Raw genomic sequence first — 18,111 nt, forward strand, 5'->3', positions numbered from 1 at the left:
ACGTTCTTATAGTGATTAAAATGTGGAATCTGCTGCCAGAGAATATAGTGATAGCCACAGGACTAAACAGCTTGGAAAGGGGATTAGATAGATTTATGGAGGATAGGTCTATCAATGGCTACTAGCCATGGGGACTGAGGGGAACCTCCACATTTAGTGGCAGTCAATCCCTGAATCCCAGAGCCAGGAGGCAACAACAGGGGAAGGCCTCAGCCTAGGCTTGCCAGTCCCCAGGTCCGCGTGGGGGATCCCCAGGCCAGCGGGGGGGTGGGGAAGCCCTGCCCCAGCAGCCACCATGTGCCTTCAAACCTCAGCGGCTTTAGAAGAGGCTCGCAATTGTTTGTGTTTCTGAATATGTGTGTGCATTTAACTCTCAGCAGCAGGAGAGCTGCAGGGGTGAGCAGACAAAGCCAAGTTGCTCTCAGTCCCTCTGTTTATTCGGAGGAAAACTCCACCCCCTAGGCTGTTCTTTCCCTTTCCTGAAGAAATTGGTTGAAATACAGCAGATGGTTACATTCAGCAATGTGAGTAAACTGCCCCCATGAGATCACAAAAGTGTATACTTGCTAACTGTTTATTTTGGCTGCTTTGTGTGTGTGTTCAGTTTCATTTAGTGGAAGTGTAGCTGCTGAGGAAATGTATTCAGGGGAACTGCGTTGCTATAATTTTATTTATTTTAGGGACTAGGAAGACTCCTGGCTCCACTCCCAAAGTCTCTTGGCTCCACCTGCAAAGTCCCCAGATATCTTCTGAGTTGGACCTGGCAACCCTACCTGTAATGGCACTGTCTACCAATCTCTTCTTGGGAAGAATTTCACACACTGTTTTTGAGGCCCTCAATGATTTAGGTCAGGGGTGTCAAATTCATTTGTTATGAAGGCCAGATCTGACACAAATGAGACTTTGTCGGGCCGGGCCATGTGTGTCACAAAATATAATGCCAGGTAGTCGAGATATAGATAAAGGACACAACCGCAAATAAAGATTTTTTAAAAAAATCTAAAGTAAAACATGATTAAAGTATTAGCACTCTTGCAACACTGTGGTCAGTATCAAAGCAAGCTCTCCTTCCACCACCCCCCCCAAGAGAGGAGCCTCAGCCAATGGAGAAAATAGCGGCTTTGCTCTGTAGTTCCTGTGTGATTGAGAAATCCTGGCAAACAAATCCTGACGCAGAAGGAAACGAGAGAGAGGGAGAAGAAAGCAACCTTGCGGGCCTGATAGGAGCCCTCCAGGGGCCTAATCTGGCCCACAGGCCGCATGTTTGACACCCCTGATTTAAGTACCAGGCTATCTGAAGGACCACCTGATCCAGTATGAACCAACCTGAATGTTGAGGTCATCTGGTGAGGCCCTGCTTTGTGTGGTTCAATGGGCAGCAACGCATGACAGGGCTTTTGGTGGGCACCGACATTACGGAATCCTCCCCTTGCGGCCTACAAGAAGACGATAAAAACGACCTCTTCTGCCAAGGCAGGCAGAGTTAGAAATCTGATTTTATACAGTTCATTGAAGATGTGTTTTTTCTTTCCCTTTTGAAAACTCTCCTTGGCTTGCTGCTTTCCTGACTGCCACCTTTACTCTTTTGTGCTAAGCAATTTTGCGGCTATTATTATATAGCATACTTCAATATTGATGGGTGGTAGCTTTTCTCTTTCTGTTAACTGTTCCAAAGGGTAGAAGAGATGCATTCGAATGAATAAATGATAGAGAAAAGAATGGAGAAAATAAAACTCTTAATGGGGCAACTGGATGAATCTGTTGACCACTGTTCCTCAGCGAAGGATGAATAATTTACATTTTGGAACGCATCTCCATTTCATAAGAGCGGGACATGGCAGAGTCTTTGAGGAACGTCCTTCATCCCAGGAACGGAGGAATCAATTTTTCTTTTCACTGGATTCTCAGAACTGTGCACGCTGGACAATAATTTCACCTCCAGGGATGCTTCTACTGTCTGACAGCTCACCAAGGGTCAACACTGCTGCTAATTTCACTGTAAAAAGTCCTGCAGAACATTCAGTCAACCGACTGCAGACAATGCGCTTGACCAGACGATACAAGGCATCACAGGCACAAGGTTGCCAATCTCCAGGTGGCAGCTAGAGATCTCCTGCTATTACATCTGGTCTCCAGACAACAGAAACCAGTTTACCTGGAGAAAATGGCCAATGTGGAAGGTGAACTCTATGGCACTATACCCCATTGAATCATAGAATCAGAGTTGGAAGGGACCTCCAGGGTCATCTGGTCCAACCCCCTGCACAAGGCAGGAACAAACACCTCCCCCTAAATTCACAGGATCTTCACTTCTGTCAGATGGCCATCTAGCCTCTGTTTAAAAACCTCCAAGGAAGGAGAGCCCACCACCTCCTGAGGAAGCCTGTTCCACTGAGGAACCGCTCTAACGGTCAGGAAGTTCTTCCTCATGTTGAGCCAGAAACTCTTTTGATTTAATTTCAACCCGTTGGTCCTGCTCCTACCTTCCGGGGCCACAGAAAACAATTCCACCCCATCCTCTGTATGACAGCCCTCCAAGTACTTGAAGATGGTGATCCCTCCCTCTACCAAACTCTGCTGCTTCAGGCTTCACCCTCAAAATCCCCAGATATTTCCCAACTAGGGTTGCCATTTCCCCCTCCCCCCGGCCACTGGCAGAGGATGGGTGGGGTCGGGTTGCCATATTCAGAAACTCCTGGAAATTTGAGGATGGAGCCTGGGGAGGACAGGGACCTCAGTGGGGTACATGCCGCAGACTCCACCCTCCCAAGCATCCATTTGCTCCAGGGGAACTGGTCTCTGTAGTCTGGAAAGGTGCTGTAATTCTGGGAAATCCCCAGGCCCCACCTGGAGGCTGGCATCCCTATCTCAGCCCAGAGCTGGCAACCATAGGCACAAGAGAAGCACTCTCTTTTTTGGTGGCAGCTGCAGGCATGTCATGGGAAATATCAGACGGGGAAGGCCTATCCGGTGATGTTAGCGGTGGTACGAAGACAGGGTTACCCATTCAGCATGAGTGGTCTAAAGGCAGAATGGATAAAGGGGCCAGAAAGCCCATCTGACCGACATGCAGGAGAAAGAAGACTTCACAATAGCATGCCTTGGCAGGTTGGTGAGGAGGAGTGCTTGTCTTGGGTATAGCCAGGGCTTTTTTTTTTTTTTTTTTTTTACAGAAAAAGCTCAGCAGGAGTGCATCTGCATATTAGGCCACACCCCCTGATGCCAAGCCAGCCAGAACTAGGGTTGCCAAGTCCAATTCAAGAAATATCTGGGGACTTTGGGGGTGGAGCCAGGAGACATTAGGGGTGGAGCCAAGATCAAGGCTGTGACAAGCATAATCGAACTCCAAAGGGAGTTCTGGCCATCACATTGAAAGGGACGGCGCACCTTTTCAATTCCTTCCTTCCATAGAAAATAATGGATAGGGGCACCTTCTTTTGGGGCTCATAGAATTGGACCCCCTGGTCCAATCTTTTTGAAACCTGGAGGGTATTTTGGGGAGAGGCACTAGATGCTATACTGAAAATTTGGTGCCTCTACCCCAAAAAACAGCCCCCCCCAGAGCCCCAGATACTCGCAAATCAATTCTCCTTGATTTTCTATGGGAATAAATCTCCATAGGGAATAACAGAGTTCCCAGCAGACATTTCCCTCCCCCACCCCGCTTTCTGACGACCCTGAAGCAGGGGGAGGGCCTCCAAACCAGGGGATCCCCTGCCCCCACCTGGGGATTGGCAACCCTAGCCAGAACTGCATTCCTGTGCGTTCCTGCTCAAAAAAAGCCCCGGGTAAAGGGACTGTCAGCCTTCCGGTGGGACCTAGAGTTACAGCACATTTCCAGAAGGCAGAGATCCATTCCCCTGGAGAAAATGGACATGATGAAGGGGGGAATCAAGAGCATTGTGCCCCACTGAGGTCCCTGTCCTCCACAGGCTCCATCCCCAATTCTCCAGGAGTTCCCCAACCTGGAGCTGGCAACCCGTCCTCCAATCCCCTGCTGGTGGCCGGTGGGGACATGGCAACCCTCGCCCACAATGCATCTGGGTTCACCTCTTGCCTGCCTGCCACGTCTTCTATCGGAACAGGGCCTGCTACGGTTGCCAACAGGCCGGAGGGGGGAACGCCCGGCCCCTTTAATACGAGGTTTGATGTGTGGAAATGGGCAGCTGAAGCTTTTCAAGGCTTAGCGGTCAATAACATCACCTCGTACATAACATCCCATTAAGCCTCTAATAAGGGGGAGGACATCCCTTTCTCCAGCCCTGACAATACTCGGGAATGACAGCTCATCTCCAGATTCCAGAGATCAGTTCCCCCGGAGGCAAGGGATGCTCGGAGGTTAGACTTTATGGCATTACCCCCCACTGAGGTCCCTGTGCTTCCCAGGCTCCATCCCCCAACCTCCAGAAGCTTCCCAACCTGGAGTTGTCAACCCTTCCCCTGCCAGGGCAGTGCTTGGATAAGGCGACACTCAATTCCACGCTCAAATCTGGAAACACCGAAGAGCCCAGTAAACAGGGCTATTTTGGTAGGGAAAGCCCAGCAGGAACTCATTTGCATGTTAGACCACACCCCCTGACATCACCATTGTTTCACATAGGGGGTGTAGAAAATTTATTTATTTATTTTATTTTATTTATTCTATGACTTGTATCCCGCCCTCCCCATAAAAATGGCTCAGGGCGGCTCACAGCAAACAGTAAAACAGAGTTTAAATTATTATTCCATATAAACATTTTAAAAAGTCAGAACATTTAAAACCTAAAAACCTTAAAATCTTGACATCAAATCTATACAGTATAATTCACAGAAGTCTAATAAGCTACCTTTATTTCCCAGTCAGGTGTAGGCTAGCCGGAAGAGGGTTGTCTTGCAGGCCCTGCGGAACTGAGCAAGGTCCCACAGGGCCCTCACCTCTTCCGGTAGCTGGTTCCACCATGTAGGGGCCATTATGGAAAAGGCCCTGTCTCTGGTTGTCTTAAGACGGACTTCCTTAGGCCCGGGGATGGTGAGAAAATGCCCAGCAGGAATTCATTTGCATATTAGGCCACACCTCCTGATGCCAAGCCGGTCGGAACTGCGTTCCTGTGCATTCCTGCTAAAAAAAAAAAAAGGGCCCTGACAGTGAACATACACGGAGGGCCAGTCCTAGACTGTCTGGCACGCTAGGCAAGACTAACTTCTGGAGCCGCAGCCCCCCATTGATAACATCGCTGAGTCACATGGGGGCACTCAATTTGGTGCCCCCAGAAGTCGGGCGCCCTACGCAGTCACCTAGTTTGCCCAGTGGGAGAGCCAGCCCAGCATACGCAGGAAGACTTTAGCTTTAGATGCGCACCTGACAGATCCCAGGGCTGCTTCCCCCAGGCTTATCAACATGACACGTGGCAGAGGATATGAGCTGAAGACATGTCTCAGCTTGGAATTCATGGAATATACTCCTCCACGCCGCCAAGATGCCAGCAGCTCCTCGGAGAACCGGTCCAGCCACGACTGCGAGAGGCGTGAAAGGAATGCTGTCAAGCTAGCAATATGTATGCAACACAGAACTACAAAAAACCCTGTGTGCATAGTTATAATAATAATAATATTTAATTTATATCCCGTCCTCCCTGCCGAAGCAGGCTCGGGGCGGCTTACGTAGCATAATATAAACGTCCAGCATGCGATTTTCAAAAGAACGAGTCGAGTAGATACAAAACTACGTTTATTGCTAAATCGAGATGCTCTCTTGGTTCAGGACCTTGAGAGTGATACTAGAAATACAATGATACAATTCTTTTAAGGCATACTTCAAAGGATCCTCAAAGGAGGGGGTAAGGAATGCCAGCCAACACATAAACTATCATAAATGTCTACGTTCCCACAATGTTATCAGTGTCTTGTCCTTGCTTTCCCAGATGGTTTACACTCCCGTGTAGGAACGTATGGGAAGGTGTTCATTCTTCTTCTCTCGCTGCTAGTTCCGTTTCTCACTATTCTATTACCCAAAGCAATAAAGCAAGAAGGGGGGGGAGAATAACAGAGCCGTGCTACACCGACCCTCCATGATGTTTCACTGACCAACTTTATGGAGGGCCCTAAAACCATAGATTACCATTGAGCTTTTACCATGCTCGACAATAAAATGCAAACATTACACTAATACAAAAGTACACTGGTTACATAACAAATTATATATAACAGTTCAATTATATGTATTATTACATTAAAACCATCTCATTAAAACCATCAAATTTAAAAAACCAACAAACTAGTTTGGTGCTACAGCCTCGACGTTACTCATCTTACAATTTTACGCGACGACGGTACAATAGGTTCCACATTAAGAAAAAGCCAGCTGAAAGAGTCTTGCAGGGTCTTGCAGGCCCTGCGGAACTGGGCAAGGCTCCGCAAGGCCCGCACCTCTTCTGGTAATTGGTTCCGCCAGTGGGGAGCTGTGATTAGGCTTCCCAACCCTCCCGCCCTGGCGGGGGACCCCTGAATTTTCAGCCTCCTCCCCCGCTCTTACAGCTTGGGATCCGTTTTTAAAATGTGTCCCTTTAAGGATGCACAGGAAACAGGAACGGCCCCTCCCTTTCTTGTGCAGCCTTGGTTTCGTTTTCAGAGTGAGCAAATTCTGCTGGAAGAAGACCAAGTACGGTAAGTATTTGTGTGTGTGAGAGAGAGAGAGGGAGGGGGCAGGGAGGGGGGATTCCCTGGTATGGAGGCCCTCCCCCCCCTTTAGAAAGCGTGGGGGGGAGGGAAATGTCTACTAGGCACTCTATTATTCCCTATGGAGAATGATTCCCATAGAGAATAATAGGGAATTGATCCATGGGTATTGGGGGCTCTGGGGGGGGGCTATTTTTTGAGGTAGAGGCACCAGATTTTTAGTATAGCAGCTAGTGCCTCTCCCCAAAATACCCCCCAAGTTTCAAAAATATTGGACCAAAGGGTCCAATTCTATGAGCCCCAAAACATGGTGCCCCTATCCTTAATTATTTCCTATGGAAGAAAGGCATTTAAAAAGGCGTGCTGTCTCTTTAAATGTGATGGCCAGAACTCCCTTGGAGTTCAATTATGCTTGTCACATCCTTGTTCCTGGCTCCACCCCCAATGTCTCCTGGTTCCACCCCCAAAGTCTCCTGACTCCGCCCCCAAAGTCCCCAGATTTTTCTTTAATTGTACTTGGCAACCCTAGCTGTGATCGAAAAGGCCCTTTCTCTTGTAACTTTCAGGTTGGCCTCCTTCGGCCCAGGGATTGTCAATAGATTTTGCGAACCGGATCGCAGTACCCTCTGAGGAACATATGGGGAGAGACGGTCCCTAAGGCAGGCAGGTCCACACGTAGAATATTTGCTGCCAAGACACCACAGCTTAGAGGGAGTGTTGGTTGATGGTATGGCCACATTTCATGCCGACTGTAGAACATTTGATGATGGGGCCAGTTCTGTTCTCTAATCCTTTGTCAAAGCTGTTTCAATGTATGATGGTCAGTTGTTATTGGCTACTCTCATGACAGATTCAAGCGGGTAGCCGTGTTGTTCTGAAGCAGCACATGAAAGCTTCTAGCCAGAATTCAACTCGGTTGGTCGTAAAGGTGCCAATGGACTGTTGCTATTACGACAGTTTGTCTGTGTAGCCTGGGGAAGTGGCCAATGGCAACCGTATCCAATCCTGATTGACATTTTCTCTTCACCCACCCCCCTTTTAAAAATCTAACCTGAAGAAGTGCTGAACACGAAAGTCTGCACCCTGTCGCACCGCAGTTGGTGGCTTTTTCGCGGAGGCTCTCGTTCTAGTGACCCTCCCCCAAAGGAGCGTCTCTTTGCCATTGGAAGAGATCCAATTCTGGTAGGGTTACCAGCAGTGTTCCCTCTAAGCTGAGTTAGTGTGAGCTAGCTCACAGATTTTTAGCCTCCAGCTCACACATTTTTGTCTCAGCTCAGGAAGGATAGCCCCAGAGCAAACTAATTTCTGCAGTCGCTCACAACTTTAATGCCAGCAGCTCCCAAAGTAGAATTTTTGCTCACAAGACTCTGCAGCTTAGAGGGAACATGGCTACCAGATGTCCTCTTTTTAGAGGACATGCTCTCTTTCGGGAGGGTTCTTTAAAAACAAAACAAAAACCCTGATGCAAATGTGGGGTTGGGAAATTAGGAATATTCCTAGTCAGCTGTCTTCTCCCTAAACAGAGTTAGTGAGAACTAGCTCAGTTTTTTAAGCCTTCAGCTCACACATTTTTGTCTTCACTCAGGAAAAATGGCCTCAGAGCAAACTAATTGATGCAGCAGCTCACACCAGTAGCTCACAATGTTTCTTTTAAGCCATGGAGTCTTGTGAGCAAAAATCCTACTTTGTGAATTACTGGCATTTAAAGTTGTGAGTCCTTTCACGCCTCTCGCAGTTGTGGCATTAAAGTTGTGAGCTACTGCACAAATTAAGTTTGCTCTGGGACTAATTTTTCCTGCGCTAAGACAAAAATGTGTGAGCAGGAGGCCAAAAAAATATCTGTGAGCTAGCTCACACTAACTCAGCTTAGAGGGAACACTGTTGGTAAGCCTACCAGAATTGGATCTCTTTCAATGGCAAAGAGACGCTCCTTTGGGGGAGAGTCACTAGAACGAGAGCCTCCGCGAAAAAGCCCCCAACTGCGGTGCAACAGGGTGCAGACTTCCGTGTTCAGCATAGGGTTGCCAATCCCCAGGTGGGGGCAGGGGATCCCCCAGTTTGGAGACCTTCCGCCCGCTTCAGGGTCGTCAGAAAGCAGGGGGAGGGGAGGGATATGTCTGCAGGGAACTCTATTATTCCCTATGGAGATTTATTCCCATAGAAAATCATGGAGAATTGATCCGCGGGTATCTGGGGCTCTGGGGGGGGCTGTTTTTTGGGGTAGAGGCACCAAATTTTCAGTATAGCATCTAATGCTTCTCCCCAAAATACCCCCCAAGTTTCAAAACGATTGGACAAGGGGGTCCAATTCTATGAGCCCCAAAAAGGTGCCCCTATCCTTCATTATTTCCTATGGAAGGAAGGCATTGAAAAGGTTTGCCGTCCCTTTAAATGTGATGGCCAGAACTCCCTTTGGAGTTCAATTATGCTTGTCACAGCCTTGATCTTGGCTCCACCCCTAATGTCTCCTGGCTCCACCCCCAGTCTCCTGGCTCCGCCCCCAAAGTCCCCAGCTATTTTTTGAATTGGACTTGGCAACCCTAGCTCAGCCCTCTTCTTCAAGCTAGATTTTTAAAAGGGGGTGGGTGAAGAGAAAACGTCAATCAGGATTGGACTGGCATAGGGTTTGCCGCTCACAAAGAAGAGTTTTTGCACAACTTCGACGGGAGTATTGCTAGTCAGTCGCAATTCTCACCGCTTAAACAGGAGGGGTATTTAAAAGGAGATTTGTCACCACTTGGCTTGAAGCACTCAGTCGGGAAATGTGTCCTCATTTTTTGGAATGCAAAATACGGTAACCCTAAATTCTGAAGCGCTCCTTTTTTTTTTGTTTTTGGGCGGGCTCGCGCGTGCACGCGCATCAGCGCGGCTCAAGAGCCGCCCCCCGCGAAGCCGGGCGCCCTACGCACGCGAGCCCCTCGCTTCTCTTTCAACTGCGCACGCGCAACCCCTTCCCTTCCCTTCTCCTCGCTCCTGTGGCTTTCGCCTGGCGGGCCTCGTCAACGCGCACGCGCCGCCCTCGCTCCGTGCCGGGCCTGCGCGGTGGGCTCGTCCTGGGAGCGGTGACGTCGCCGGAGCTCCTGTCAGGTGCGGTTGCCGGGAGAGCGGGATGCGCCTGGAGCCCCCGCCGCCGCCGCCATGGAGGTGGAAGAGGCGTTCCCCGTGGTGGGCCAGATGGGGCCCTTCCAGGTGTGGCTCTGCGTCCTGCTGGCCGCGCTGCTGCAGGTGAGGCGGGGGTGGGAGGGAGGGGTGGCGCTGGAGATGCTCCACCAGCCCAGCCTTCGGAAGCAGCCCCCGTCTTCACCCCGCCTTTCCATGGCACCCCCCAGACCCTTCCTTTTTGCTCTTGCTTTTTAGTAGGGCACAGCTCCAGAGGTTAGGCTGTTGCTGCAAAAGAGTAAAGAGTCAGACAAAATAGTAGGGGGCAATGCATGTAAAGAAATTATTGTAGGATTAAGCTTTTTGAAAGTATTCCTATGCAAAATAATACTGGAATGTATTGGGGTTTTTTTTTTATTTTATTTTCCCTTTTCCCATCCCTGACTTTTTTCTAAAACGAATAAAACTTTTTGAAAACGGAGAAGAGTAAAGAAGCACCTCGAAGACCAACACAAGGCTTGCGAGAAACACAGCTCTTTTCGTCAGAATCGGATGAGGAGAGCTGCGTTTCCCCAAAGCTTATGCCACAGTAAAATTTGTGACTCTTAAGCCGCAAGTGGATTGAAACTGCATTATTTAGCGCCTTAGAGATGCTACTGGACTCTTTGCCGTTTTGCTTTTATTGGGAGTTTGGAGTCTGTTTGGAATCTTTTCTGCCTTTGATCCAAAGGGAAATCCGAAGGTTATTTCAGAATCTCGCTCTGCAGATGCGCAGAGGCTGGCGGTGTCTTCCCAGACGTTCTTGCTAGAGCGTTCTCTCTCTGTGGCTTGGTGGCAGGCAGAAAGTTCCAGGTGCAATCCCTGGCATCTCCAGTTTAAAAAGAATCAGGCAGGAAATGATGGGGAAGACTTCTGCCTGAGACCCTGGAGTGCCACGGCCAGACTGAGCAGGCAATGCTCACCTTGACGGGCTGTGCAGTGGTCTGATGGAATGTCTTTGTATAGCAGAAGTGGCCAAACTTGCTGCAAAGAGGAGGAGGAGACTGCAGATTTATACCCCGCCCTTCTCTCTGAATCAGAGACTCAGAGCGGCTCACAATCTCCTATATCTTCTCCCCCAACAACAGACACCCTGTGAGGTGCGTGAGGCTGAGAGGGCTCTCACAGCAGCTGCCCTTTCAAGGACAGAGTCTCAGAGTGGCACACAATCTCCTTTCCCTTCCTCCCCCACAACAGACACCCTGTGAGGTAGATGAAGATATTGGATTTATATCCCGCCCTCCACTCCGAAGAGTCTCAGAGCGGCTAACAATCTCGTTTCCCTTCCTCCCCCACAACAGACACCCTGTGAGGTAGATGAAGATATTGGATTTATATCCCGCCCTCCACTCCGAAAAGTCTCAGAGCGGCTCACAATCTCCTTTCCCTTCCACCCCCACAACAGACGCCCTTGAGGTGGGTCGGGCTGAGAGGGCTCTCACAGTAGCTGCCCTTTCAGCGACAACCTCTGCAAGAGCCGTGGCTGACCCAAGGCCGTTCCAGCAGGTGCAAGTGGAGGAGTGGGGAATCAAACCCGGTTCTCCCAGATAAGAATCCACGCACTTAACCACTACACCAAACTGGCTCTAAGAGTCACATAGAATAAACATCAGATGTTTGAGAGCAGGTGTGAGGAGGGAGGAGGGGATGTTTGAAAGCAGGCAGAAAGGCAAATAGATGTGGAGAGGGAGGGAGAGGCGGAAAGAAAACAACTTTAACTCTAAATGCATTCTTTAAGTTGCCGGCTGGCTTGGCGAAGTGATTTAAAGAGAGAAATGGTGTGTGTGTGTGGGGGGGGAGCTTCATGAACCACGCAATATGTGTGAAAGAGGCACACATGGCTCCCAAGCTCCAGTTTGGCCACCCCGTTAGCAAGGGCAGAATTGACAAATGTGGTGTAAAGGAGCTACAGAGATTGTGAGCCGCTCTGAGACTCAGATTCAGAGAGATGGGCGGGGTATAAATCTACAGTCTTCTTCTATTTGATTGCATTCCTTTGTGCTGTGTAATGTGCCTTATGTCTCTGTGGATGAAGGTGGGTTATAAATTAAGTTCATGTTTCAAACAATGTTATTGGTAACATATTTAAATAAATTTCAATTTCTTACATCATTAATAACTACTTTTTTATCTATCCCATATATTACTTTCTACCCACCCCTCCCCCATTACTTGACCCCCGCCAGTGTTATATACTTAAAATATTAATATTAAAGGTACCCTTAATTAATAAGAACCAAAATTAATATCCTCCTCCCTCTTGTACTTAATCATTATCAAAAATTGTGCAATGTCCTTTTATTTTCCACTCTTTTTCTATGTATCTTCTGAACTTTTTCCACTCCATCTTAAATACTTCTAAATCATAGTCTCTTAAGGTTCTTGTTAACTTGTCCGTTTCACTCCATGTCATAACTTTTATAATCCAATCCCATTTCTCTGGTATTTTTTCTTGCTTCCACAACCGCACATACAATGTCCTAGCAGCTGAGAGCAAGTACCGATTAAAGTTCTATCTTCTTTTGGAAATTTTTCCATTTGTAATCCCAACAGAAAAGTCTCTGCAACTTTGTTAAATTCGTATCCCAAGATCTTAGAGATCTCTTGTTGAATCATCTGCCAATACTTTTTCGCTCTATAAATTAAGTTCATAAATAATACATACTACCCGCAAAATGAGAGAACTGCACGGAAAATGCAGTATCAATACAGTAACAGCAGTGTGACCCCCCAGATGACCTTGGGTCTTACAGAACTGATCCCATTGGGGGTGTGGAGAGAGATTTGGACTCAAAACCAGCATGCTGACACAGTATCCTTCTCTGTGGAGTTATCCCACTTTAAGCTCATTGATGTCAATGGGCTTAGACCGGCACAACTCTGCATAGAATTGCATTGTAAGTTTACTGGGCTACATCTGTAAAATGTGCCCAGTGGCGGCGCAGTATGCTTTCTGGAAGGCAACAGCCACGTGGTTTTGCCTCAGGGGAGTTTAAGCTTTCCGATCAATCATTGCGTTAGATAAAATGGCTGTGGCGTTTGCTAATGGCAGGTGTATTGCCGCACTAGAAGATGGTGGAGCCAGCCTTGCCTTTGATGAGTCCTTAAGTAAAGAACAAAGAGTAATTAAAATGTGGAATTGGCTGCCGGAAGCTGTAGTGATGGCCACAGAAATAAACAGTTTTAAAAAGGGTAGTAGACAGATTTGCACGAGCCCCGTGGCGCAGAGTGGTAACGCTGCAGTACTGCAGTCGGAGCCCTCTGCTCACGACCTGAGTTCAGTCCCAGCAGAAGCTGGACTCAGGTAGCCGGCTCCAGGTTGACTCAGCCTTCCGTCCTTCCGAGGTTGGTAAATGAGTACCCAGCTTGCTGGGGGGGGGGAGTGTAGATGACTGGGGGAGGCATGGGCAAACCACCCCGCAAAAAGTCTGCTGTGAAAACGTTGTGAAAGCAACGTCACCCCAGAGTCGGAAACGACTGGTGCTTGCACAGGGGACTACCTTGACCTTTTTTAGACAGCTTCATGGAGGATAAGTCTACCAATAGCTACTAGCCATGGTAACTGAGGGGAACCTCCACATTCAGAGGCAGTAGTCTTCTGAACTCCAGAGTCAGGAGGCAAGATCAGGGGAAGGCCTTGGCCTCTATGCCCTGTTGCTGGCTCTCCAGAGGAACTGGTTGGCCACTGTGTGAGACAGGAGGCTGGACTGATCCAGCAGGGCTCTTCATATGTTTTTATCAGGGGAAGGTTTTGACCTCTCTGCCCTGTGGTTGGCTGTTGAGAAGTGAGAGTGGTTGGCCACTGTGTGATGCGGGATGTTGGACTAGATTGGGGTGGCCAAACTGTGACTCAGGAGCCGCTTGTGACTCTCAAAGCCCCCACCGTCCCTTTGGCCAGCTTGGGGAAAGCATTTGTCTCTTTAAATCACTTCTCCAAGTCAAGCTAGCCAGTAGCTTGCAGAAGGCATTAAAGTTAAAGTTGCTTTCTTTCCACCTCTTCCCCCCTCCCCCCATCTCTTTCCACCTTCCTTCCTGTCTTGCGGCTATCAAACATCCGACATTTATTCCATGCGGCTCTTACGTTAAGCAAGTTTGGCCACCCCTGGGTCTCTAGATAGACCATCACCCTGATCCAGCAGGGCTCTTCTTATGTTCTTAGCATCCCTCTCCAAATGATTCTCTCAGTGTGTTAACTTTCCTGATCCTGCAAATGGGGCTGGTTGCACCAAGTTCAACAGGAGTTACTTCCCGGGGTGTATTGCAGGATAATGTCCCTTTGTCATTTCAGTTAATGATATTAACAGTGAGACTGGGGGCTAGCAAGGGCGGGAAGCAGGTGGAAACTGGCCTTATAAATCGATCCTTCCCTGAGCTCACAGCCAGGGTCTCTTCAAGTAGGTTAAAATTACCCAGGTCTTTTGTATGTGTGTGTGTAAGGGCGGGGGTGGGGGGGGGTACTGACTGCTTCTTTGTTTTCCTTCCCTGACAGACAGCTGACCAGTGGGGTTTTAACCTTACTTGAGAAAGTGCCATTCTATTTAGTCAAATTCATTTACTCCAAAATTTTACCTGTACACAGAATACTCTTTAAGACGGCCCACGGCATAAAAAGCACATGGTAACGGAAGTGCCATTCCGCTGGCTGACGCTATGCTACCGTACCATCTCAGCTGTAACATGAATTTGATTCTACTGTTTTAGACTCTCAGTTTATACGTGTGCCCAACTGAGCCACTATCTGTTTATAGAGTTATAACTTATTATGATCTATCGGACTGTATCGATCACATCGATTTGGTTTTTGACTGTTGCTTTATACTGTTTTTAGAATGTTGTGATCCGCCCTGAGCCCGTTTTAGGAAAGGGCGGGATATAAATGGTCTAAATAAATAATGCTGCAGCAGGCTTCCAGCAACCCCTCCTGGGGTTTTCAAGGCAAGAGACCAACAGAGGTGGGTTGCCATTGCCAGCCTCTGCGTAGCGACCCTCAGCTTCTTGGGTGGTTTCCCACGCAAGTACTAAGCAGGGCTAATCCCAAGATCTGACAAGACCGGGCTGTCCTGAGCCATCCAGATCAAGGCAAGAGATGTTCAGGGGTGGTTTAATATTGCTCGCCTCTGCAGAGCAACCCTGGACTTCCTTGGTGGTTTCCCATGCAAATATTAGTGAGGGCTGACCCAGCTTGGCTTCTGAGATTGATGAGATCGGGCTAAGCCTGGGCCATCCCAGGTCAGGGCTGGTAAAAGCACATGCATGACCATAAAACAAGCAAATTAAATAAGATAAGGACCAATTCCGCACTTAGCACTTGCCTGCTTCTGTGGGAGGGGGGGCTCCTCATGGTGGCTCTTTTTTCCGAATTCTGCATTGGCATCTCTGGGGCAGGGCTGCGTGTTCCCTGCTTGCTCCCTGCGATTGCAAGCTCGAGAGCTGAGAATGAGACCAGCACAAAGGCTAGTGTGGAATCAGTAGGGGAAAATTCCATAACAAGTATTGGTCCCTGTTTGGTGTGGTGGTTATGTGTGCGGACTCTTATCTGGGAGAACCGGGTTTGATTCCCCACTCCTCCACTTGCACCTGCTGGAATGGCCTTGGGTTAGCCATAGCTCTCTTATCTGGGAGAACCGGGTTTGATTCCCCACTCCTCCACTTGCACCTGCTGGAATGGCCTTGGGTCGGCCATAGCTCTCTTATCTGGGAGAACCGGGGTTGATTCCCCACTCCTCCACTTGTACCTGCTGGAATGGCCTTGGGTCTGCCATAGCTCTCTTATCTGGGAGAACCGGGGTTGATTCCCCACTCCTCCACTTACAGCTGCTGGAATGGCCTTGGGTCAGCCAGAGCTCTCTTATCTGGGAGAACCGGGGTTGATTCCCCACTCCTCCACTTACAGCTGCTGGAATGGCCTGGGGTCAGCCATAGGTCTGGCAGAGCTGTCCTTGAAAGGGCAGCTGCTATCAGAGCTCTTTCAGCCCCACCCACCTCACAGGGTGTCTGTTGTGGGGGGAGAAGATAAAGGAGATTGTAAGTCAGTCTGAGACTCTGATTCAGAGAGAAGGGCGGGGTATAAATCTGCGATCTTACTGAAATCTCACTGGGAAGAGAAACGGCAGGAGGGGGGTGAGTTACCTTTTTGCAAGAAAAGAGGAGGACGGGGCCTGCAGAGCTTCCCACAAGGGATCCGCTTGGAGGGTTGGCTGCCTCTGATGAAGGCAGAGCACAGGCCAATCCCCTGGGGAAGAGGAGGGTACGTTGCATGAACCGTCAGACTGAAACAAGAACATGTCTTTGAGATGCAGGAGCGAATGGTTTCAGGGAAGCTATTGCCGCTCCATCTTTAAAATGGCTCACCTTTGGCATGTTTCGTATTCTCGATTTACAGCAAGAAGTCTGTGTGGCCGGGTAGCAATTACTCTTGCACAGTTCAACGAAGGAAGACAGTGGTCGCTGGCGTCGACTTGTGGTTACGGTGCCAGTAAAGACTAAAAGGTGGCTGGAAGTTGTAAGTGTAGAGCAGTGAGTAAGATGCACCCTTTAAAACTCCCAAATGATAGCCTGAAATGGGCGCGCTGGTTCAAGAACAAGTATCCGTTAGCCCCAAGCCTGCCTCCAGCACCAGGGATAAATGTCAGCGCGGGTGAGAAAGAGTGGTCTTACCTCTACACTTACACAGCCGTACTGACGAAGTCTGCAGCCATTCTCAGCTCTAGTTTGGTGTATTGGTTAAGTGCAAGGAGTCTTATCTGGGAGGACCGGGTTTGATTCCCCCCTTGCAGTTGCTGGAATGGCTTTGGGCCAGCCATAGCTTTCACAGAGTTGTCCTTGAAAGGGCAGCTTCTGGGAGAGCTCTCTCAGCCCCACCCACCTCACAGGGTGTCTGTTGTGGGGCAGGAAGGTAAAGGAGATTGTAAGCCCCTCTGAGATTCAGAGTGGAGGGTGGGGTATAAATTTGATATCCTCCTCTTCCTCCTCCACCCAGATGGGAGACCCCATAACTCAGATGTGGTGGCATGGGCCAAAGGCTACATCTCTCTGCCCTCTTGTTGGGCACACTTACAATAGCCGCTTGCCTTGAGGAGAGCCAGACTTTGTTACTGCCATCACTGCTCTGATTAGAACTCCTTTCAGGAGATCCATCTCAGGAGACAAACGCCGGTCTGGCTCTTCTCCTCTGCCAGCTGGGTAGACCTCAGACCCTCTATCCTCTACTCAGGCTATGTGTCCCTACTGTGAGCTGGTGCAAGAACCCTGCTCTCCTACAACAGCTACGCACAGTGTCTGCCACAGCAGTGGACTGGGATTAGGCATGCACAGTGCAGGAGGGTGGGGCTGTGGCAGCCAGGTGCGTTCTCAGCTCCGCACCCACCCTGTCCAGTAGCAGCGGCAGGGTTGGTTTTGGTTCTGGTATGGGTTGCAAGCAGCCAGTAAGGTAATTTTAAATTATGAACTGCGCTGGATTACATGTTATTGTAGAGAAAGCCAGGGAGGTAGATTTGGAGTCTGCGTCAATTTCTCCTCCTCCTCCCGTCACCTTTTTCAGTGATCCACGCCAACACCTTCCTTTAACAACACAAAAACATGAGTTTGTCTCTTCCTTAGAAGGGCTCAGTGCTTAGTGGTTTGGTGGATAAAGCAAGGAAGCTAATAAAATATTGGTTGTTTACAGCAAGGGAGGCAGAAATCTGCTTTCAAACGGTTACAGGTTCACCACCACCCCAGCTTCACTGTACTAACGGGGTGTATCTTTTATATATAGAGAGAAAAGAATGGTTTTAATTGGAACTCCTGCTTAACCACAACAGTCTCAGCCTACTGAAATAGGGTCAGTGTGTCTCTTGGGGTAGTTCCCTCATCCCCCTCACAAGTCACTAACTCACTGTTTCCCTAAGGTAACACAGGATACCTGCTCTAGTCCTTCATTTTGATCCCTTTCACACCCCTAGATATTGGATTGTCTTGAGTTCTTTTCCTTTGTAAGCCTAACTATTTTCCTGGTAGCTTTCCCCCATTTCTCCGTCGCTTCCCCAAGCCCTGTCTGCAGCAATGACGGACTTTCCCTCCACTTAACTCTCCCCCCCTCCACACACAGACATTCCACAGCCTTTTATCGACGAATGTTGCTAGTATTACCTATTCCCAGTGTAGGCTAGCTATCCCTTAAAATCCCTCCCGCTAGGTGAGCATTCACTCTGAAGACATTTAAAGGGCTAATTGTCCCTTTAAATGCCTTCTCCAAGCTGCAAGTTCACCCAGGTGTTTAAAGAGACTGAAATCCCTTTAAACACCCATTAACTTTGGCCATCTGATTGTCCTGAAAAC

General features: G+C 48.9%; 1 protein-coding gene across 2 annotated transcripts in view; it reads left to right on the forward strand.

The window, feature by feature from the left end:
- The first annotated feature begins 9,709 nt into the window (after nucleotides 1–9,709).
- The window catches only part of SLC22A15 (solute carrier family 22 member 15), a 49,240-nt gene continuing 40,838 nt past the window's right edge, over nucleotides 9,710–18,111 (forward strand). For both annotated transcript variants that reach the window (XM_060236803.1, XM_060236804.1), the window contains exon 1: nucleotides 9,710–9,879. In XM_060236803.1, coding sequence (XP_060092786.1) covers nucleotides 9,793–9,879 — 87 coding nt within the window. In that variant the 5' untranslated portion in view covers nucleotides 9,710–9,792. The remainder of the gene's footprint in view (nucleotides 9,880–18,111) is intronic.

The sequence above is a fragment of the Heteronotia binoei genome, chromosome 4 (genome assembly GCF_032191835.1).
Source record: "Heteronotia binoei isolate CCM8104 ecotype False Entrance Well chromosome 4, APGP_CSIRO_Hbin_v1, whole genome shotgun sequence".
Classification (NCBI taxonomy): Eukaryota; Metazoa; Chordata; class Lepidosauria; order Squamata; family Gekkonidae; genus Heteronotia; species Heteronotia binoei.